Consider the following 7,357-nt stretch of genomic DNA (forward strand, 5'->3'; position numbering starts at 1 on the left):
AATTTCGGTTGTTTTAAAAAAAATAAAGTATTATATATGTAGTAAAAACAACAAAATATTTAAACATAATTGGTTACGCTTTTACCTCTGAAATTTCACCAAAAATTACTGAAATTACACCCTCGCAATAAAAAGGGTAGGCAGGACTGCTCCCCCGGTTACACGTAAAAACCGGAACATCCAACCCGGAATGGGAAAATAATGGAAACGCATGAGGTTAAATTTTTTTCCTTTGACCGAAACAGTCATATGAACACCATGGGACTCAGTGCCCTTATCGCTGAATTTTTGTTTAGGAATCGCCATCCCCCGAAGACGGGAGCCGCATTCAATGCCAGCAGTGCCAAGGTTAAAAACAGAACCTGCTCAAAATCTTTACGACCCATGTAAGAAGACCACCACCAGTGTATGCATTTTAATGGGACGATGCGAGGGGTAGTCCTATGCCTAAGAAATTATTCCCTCGTCACAAGTAAAAAGGACGAACATGAAATTTAAAAGATCTGATTCCCGATCACCAGTGCTACGTTCAACAGAAGCCTGAGAAGAAAAAGGGGGAAAGAGACCTTCAGTTTTACATTTTTCGATTTGGAATCCTCAGGAAACCGGCGTGGCACACCGCGTCTGTCAACATTTTCCTTCCCATAGACCAGCCCTGTCCCATTGTCAACCTGGGCCCCGTGCCGTTTTAAAGGTCCAAAACCTTTAAAAAATTCATGGACTGGTTATTACAACCTACAACACGAACTAAAAACCCCCTTTTAGTACACGACGAGGCCATATCATCGCCCATAACTTCAAAGGATACGACGGAAATTCAATTTGAATCACCTGGTGTATTCCGCCTCCTGAAACCTAACGTCATCATGAACGGCGTAAGATCTTGTACATGGAAATTTGCGGGCTTAAATTCATCGACTGTATAATTTCTTACCTTTTGCTTGGGCCTTTCCCTGGCTTTGGTTTTTAAATCAAGAAAGGATATTTCCCGCACTTTTTCAATACACAAACCAGAATTACTGGGTCCTTATCCACCCGCAGCTTACTACAATCCGGACGAGATGTCTATCAGTGGACACGGGCCTTTTTCGAATGGTACGAACAACAGACCGGAAAAGTGTTCGATTTCCAGGGAGTTTGTGGGTTTGCTCTGGACTGACTTTTTACGACGATGCTGTGCTCAGTTTAGAGCCCCCCTCAAGTTTGGTGGGTGCCCCTTTTAGGAATCCATCACTTTTCCATGCCGCCAATTTAGCCTACCGTCGATTATTCATGCCTAAAGAGACCGTCATCATTCGTAACCTGGGGTATCAGCCGGCGCGACAATATTGGGCCCAAAAGCCTGTGGTGGCTACCTGGATGAGACAGCAGAGCGGATGTCACATACGCCATGCCAACGGGGCAAGTCGATGGAGATTATACCGTCGACGGATACCAGGAAGCGATTCGCACCGTCTACAAATTTTATGGCTGCTTTGGCACGGATCCCCCACCTGCTATCCCAGTCTACAACAAAAACCCATCCTCACCGGACCCAGTTTTTTCCAGGAATCACAAAAAAACGCTCAAAAGGGATCTTTGGAGGACATGGGGAAATGTCCGTATTTGGGAGCACGATTTCATAAAAAGTAAAAGGTGTTAGTTTACAGCATTTTTCAGACCTGGACATTTCCGACCCTTTTAAACCCCCCGAGAAGCCCTTAGGAGGCTACCAATGCCACCCGATTATATTGTGAGGAAAAGGACTGGATCGTGGACTCTTTTCCCTACCCGTACGTGTAAAACAAAACCCTTTTTTCTCTTGGGATCCAGATCATCACAGACGAGTTCGAGGACGTGAGAAGTAATTTGGTCTCATTCACTTTCTTACCCCCCGACCTTTTCCCCCCGTTTTTCCGTATAAGTAGAAATTTTAGCGAGGATTTAATTTTGGTTTTTGGGGGGTGCAGACATGCTAAAATTGAATATCGCTAAAAATAAATTGTCTTTTATTTGTGTTAGCTTCTTTAGTTAGCATTTTGAAATCGCTAAAATTGCTTCTCGCTAAAAATAATACACCGATTTTGAGGGACAAATTTGCGTCTCGCTAAAATTTCCACTTATCGGTATCTTATGGTCGGGAGGCAAGCTATTTTCCTTATGTGAACTTCCAACAACAGGACTCTACTTCTCAACATCGATGTCAAAACCCCCCCAGGAACGCAGTCTCACGGGCACCTGGGGGACCACCGAAATTTCATAAAGCCCTGGGCATGGGGTATCCATAAGCAATATACGAAGTGTGGCATTTTCCAGAGAGCAGTCAGGATTTATTCAGACCATACATCATACCTTTCCCCAAGATCAAACGGGAAGCGTCCGGATTTTCCCCCCCCAGTGTCAGACCTCAGAACAACAACAAGATTACATTCGACAAGTCTTATACAAAAAAGGCATCATGATGGACCTCTAGTATGAGAAGAATCCAGTAAAAGAACCATCGCTAAACTCTTTTTAAATTGTTATTTGGGGGAAAATTTCTAACGCTTGTTTTTACCCAAAACTCGATACTTAGACAAAGAAGAGGAATTACAACAACTTTACAAAACTCGACCCTCGACATTAAGGGCATGCAACTCTTAAACAAAAAAGAGAACCCCGGGGTGATGCTGGGGGAAAATTTCCAGAAACAGGAATTTGTATACCTTTGGAAACGTGGTACTGGCTTGTTTCCCACCCCCCATGCCCGCTTACACCTTTTCAACTTTAAACCTTTGGAGATGGGTCCTTTTTTCGATACAGACAGTTTATTTAAAAATCGGGAAGGAGCCTTTAATCCTACCTTGGGCAACGTTTTGGAAATACCAGAATTGACGGGGATCACATCACCAAAATTTATGTGGGGGGCCCTAAAAATTATGGTTCAGACCTCCAAAGGAACTAAGGTCCTTAAAGTAATTACTTCAAACCCTAGCCTCTCAGATCGTATCCCTAAAACTTTAAAAAAAACTAAGGGAGAAATGGAAATCACAGTACCTTATCCCTACAAAATCCAAGGGCCCCTGATCATGAAGTCCTGACCAAACCTTTAGAGAAAAAATTTAATTGTGTACGAGAAGAGACAATTATTGTTACCCTCATATAAAACTTTACCTTATGGTTATTGATGGTTAATGTTGACATTGAATAAAAATTAATTTATTGTTGTTTTTTGTTTTTTTTTCTTCTTCGTACTCTCTATAAAAGGTATTCTAATTCAAAATCAAAGGTCATTTTAAATCATCGTAGTCGCAGCCCGACAACCATGCGTCACCCCACTATGCTCAGCTCTCAAAGAAAACTCCCGGCGGGATGGCCAGAGCCTCTCTTAGGAAAAATACCAGACAATGCCAGAGTGGGGTTTTCTACAAGGGAGTGAAAGATAACGCTACCTATTTTATTGTGGAATAACTTTAACCAATGGGGATTTGAGGCGATCCTTGTGTAGAACATGCTTATTGGAACCCGAATTGTCCTTACATCAATCTGTATAAAGGACGATGCTTGGTGATGGGTATATTTTTAGGGTCTTTGAGAAGCAGGGGTATAAACCCGTATGAGATTAAACCTCTACTTACCCAAGCCAGACGTCCAGGGTGAGGAAAATGTCACATTTTTAACAGGAATTACAAATGTTTTTTTCCTTGTGGACACGTGTGTTGCTTGTTTTGGGGCTCCTTCCTTCCGTTTCCCCCTTTCAGCCAAGATTCATCAATCAAAACGCATATTTGTGTTAACTATAAAAAAGACCCCGAACCCCTCTCTTTCCCTTTATAGAAACTGTTTCCCAGGAGACACCCCCCCCCTTCTTTTCAACTGAAACACGAATTTACCATGGTGGGACGGGCCCCCAGATCGGGCAAAACAAATTCTCGAAAAAATGGACAATTTCCTGGGTACCCCCCTGCCAGAAAAAAATCGTCTGGTGTTATGAGAATGGCAACCTGCTTACACTTCTTTTTAAAAAATGAAGTATCTTTCATCCGAAAAATTCCAGAAAGACAACGAGAAATTAGTAGCCAATTTAGTCTGCCACACTTACTCATTTTTGAGGACATGATGGGAGGAAAAAATCAATCCATTGTGGATTGGTTTACCCGTAAAGCCATCATCGGAAAAGGTGTATCATCACTCAGAATTTATTTGATCGAGCAGCCTCTCATCGCACCATTAGTTTGAATGCTCATTATTTAGTCTTATTTAAAAATCATTTATTCAAATGGAATAGTCCTAAAAAAAACGACGGGTTCGTCGTTTGAAGAGTGTAGTGGTGAGAGTCGATAATAAGAAACAAAGAGTGTTTCCGGATTGGATGGTCCGTGTCGGAGGAGCAGCTCAAAAGAGCAGAAAAAAGAAGAAGAGAAAAGCTCCTCCCAAGAGAAAAGCAGCTCCTAAGAAAAAAGCCGCTCCCAAGAAAAAACGAGCTCCCAAGAAAACAGCGGCGAAAAGGAAATCCACCATCCCTCAAACTCTGGCTCAACGTAAAGCCTTGCCCGAAAGTCTAAACAAGAGGCCCACGGGCCTTATAGGTCACCTGAGCATTCTGCAACAACTTTCCAGTTATTGAATTTGATTCATGTTTTAAGCCAGATGCTATATGGCATTCACAATTTTGAAAGAGGCACCATTGATCATCATAACAATACACTTAGCAGTTGCTTAGCTTGGTTTATTGATTTAAATATGCCCAATAATAAGTTCATAGGATCTTCATGAACGTTTCATGAACATTTCATGAATAAAATTCATGAAAAATTCAAGGTAATTCATGAATTATTCATGATCACCTCGCAGGGGTACTGAATACCCATACGCAAGGTAGGGGGAAAAAAATGCATTCCAACTAATCAGTAATATTCAGCAATAATCAGTAATGCCCCTAACACTGTGAAATAAACCCCTGACCCTAGGTCCACACATTGCACAAATTTTAAAAAGGCACCGTTAAAATTGCCTATCAAAAAATAAATAAATGTTTTATAAATACAAAGGAGCAGATTTCAAACAATTAATTCATTTTCAGTATATAAGTAGACCCCCACATCCACCCCTGACCCTGGGGCCTTGAAATTCAAAATTTTGCAAGATTAGGGCCCTTGCTCATCATAACTATTTAGGTAGTTCATCTGCTTCATACCCAGAGACAGAGAAGAAAATTTTCAAAGATTTAATGTATATTCACTATATAATCAACAGAGCCCCCCCCCACACCATAACCCCTGACCCTGGGACCATAAAATTCACATTTTGGTAGAGGCACTCTTGCTCATCATAACTATGTACTTAGTTAGTTTATAAAATACCTAGGAGCAGAGAAGAAGATTTCAAAGAATTTATGTATTTTTACTATATAATCAATAGAGCCCCACCCTAACACCAGAACCCCTGACCCTGGGACCATAAAATTCACAATTTTGGTAAAAGCACTCTTGCTCATCTTAACTATGCACTTCGTTAGTTTATTTAATACCTAGGAGCAGAGAAGAAGATTTTCAAAGAATTCATGTATTTTTACAATATAATCTATAGAGCCCCCCCCCCCCCCCAACACAGAAGCCTTGACCCAGGGACCATAAAATAATTCACAATTTTGGTAGAGGCACTCTTGCTCATCATAACTATGCACTTAGTTAGTTTATTTAATACCTAGGAGCATAGAAGGAGATTTTCAAAGAACTTGTGTATTTTCACTATATAATCAATAGAGCCCCCCCCCCCTAACACCAGAACTCTTGTCCCTGGGGCCATAAAATTCACAATTTTGATAGAGGCACTCATGCTCATCATAACTATGCACTTAGTTAATTTATTTATATCTAGGAGCAGAGAAGAAGATTTTCAAAGAATTCATGTATTTTTACTATATAATCTATAGAGCCCCCCCCCCCTACCAGAACCCTTGACCCTGGGGCCATAAAATTCACAATTTTGATAGAGGCACTCATGCTCATCATAACTATGCACTTAGTTAATTTATTTAATATCTAGGAGCAGAGAAGAAGATTTTCAAAGAATTCATGTATTTTTACTATATAATCTATAAAGCCCCCCCCCCCTACCAAAACCCCTGACCCTGGGGCCATAAAATTCACAATTTTGATAAAGGCACTCTTGCTCATCATAACTATGCACTTAGTTAGTTTATTTAATACCCAGGGGCAGAGAAGAAGATTTTCAAAGAAATCATGTATTTTCAATGTATATAATCAAGAGAGCCCCACCCTAACACCAGAACCCTGACCCTGGGACCATAAAATTCACAATTTTGGTAGAAGCACTTGCTCATCATAACTAACTACTTAGTTGGTTTATTTAATACCCAGGAGCAGAGAAGAAGATTTTCAAAGAAATAATGCATTATCACCTACTTATTTAGCCCTGCCCTAGCACTAGAACCCCTGACCCCAGGGCCATGAATTTCACAATTTTGGTAGAGGACTCAATGCTGATTACAATCATGCCAAACAGTTTGACTGCTTGATGTCCAGGAGTAAAGAAGAAGATTTTCAAAGATTGCATTAATTTTAGTGGTTTTGGCCCCACCTCTCAGGCCCCAGGGGGGCAGGGATCATGAAATTCACAATTTTTGTTCCCTTTCACCCATAGATGCTTTGTGCCAAATTTGGTTGAAATTGGTTCAGTGGTTGCAGAGAAGAAGCTGAAAATGTTCAAAAGTTTACGAACGACGTACGACGTACGACGAACGACGACGGACGAAAACAGATAGCAATAGGTCACCTGAGTTTACTCAGGTGACCTAAAAGCGAAATCAATCAGCATTATAAGAAACAAAGACACAAGACTATAGGAGAGTTGCTCAAGAAACAAGCAGAACTGAGAACGGATCGTGCTATGGGACCCATAGGCAGTCAAAGAGCCAGCGAATTAGAAGTGTTTCCTCGAGTGAATGTGGGAAATCCACCCTCCCCCGGAATTAAAGTCCCCATCCATTCCCCTAAAATAACGCGCTTTCAGCCCTTGACGGCCTCGACGCCTAAACTTCCCAAAGGCATGAAATATAAATGCCGATATTGCGGAAGAATTCATGTCCTGGAGAAAAATAGAGATAAACACGAGATCGACAAACACGGAGGGTATGCCCCTCCTTAAGAGACTATAAGAGGGAGTGGCATGGGAGACCTCTCTTCATTGTTTTCAAAGATGGCTAAGAAGAAAAAGGGATGTTCTACGCGATTAAGAGCGCATGCCCCTCTTTTAAGAGTGTTATCGGACCCTCACTACTCCTCATCCTTAAAAAACCGGGATTTTAAAACATTGTTCTGGAGATTGTATTCAGAAAATATGCGAGATCGTCTACAACCTATTAAAAGGGGTGTTA

At 41.2% G+C, this 7,357-nt stretch overlaps 1 protein-coding gene across 1 annotated transcript; it reads left to right on the forward strand.

Moving 5' to 3' along the window:
- Positions 1-4,330: 4,330 nt before the first annotated feature.
- Positions 4,331-7,128, forward strand: LOC134261992 (uncharacterized). The gene is made up of 2 exons (XM_062744372.1): positions 4,331-4,499; positions 6,827-7,128. The coding sequence occupies exons 1-2, from the start codon at positions 4,331-4,333 to the stop codon at positions 7,126-7,128; spliced, it is 471 nt and encodes a 156-aa protein (XP_062600356.1).
- Positions 7,129-7,357: the final 229 nt, after the last annotated feature.

This window comes from Saccostrea cucullata, unplaced genomic scaffold, assembly GCF_032062105.1.
Source record: "Saccostrea cucullata isolate Sc308-1 unplaced genomic scaffold, CSIRO_AGI_Scuc_v1 ctg11606, whole genome shotgun sequence".
In the NCBI taxonomy this organism is placed as follows: Eukaryota; Metazoa; Mollusca; class Bivalvia; order Ostreida; family Ostreidae; genus Saccostrea; species Saccostrea cuccullata.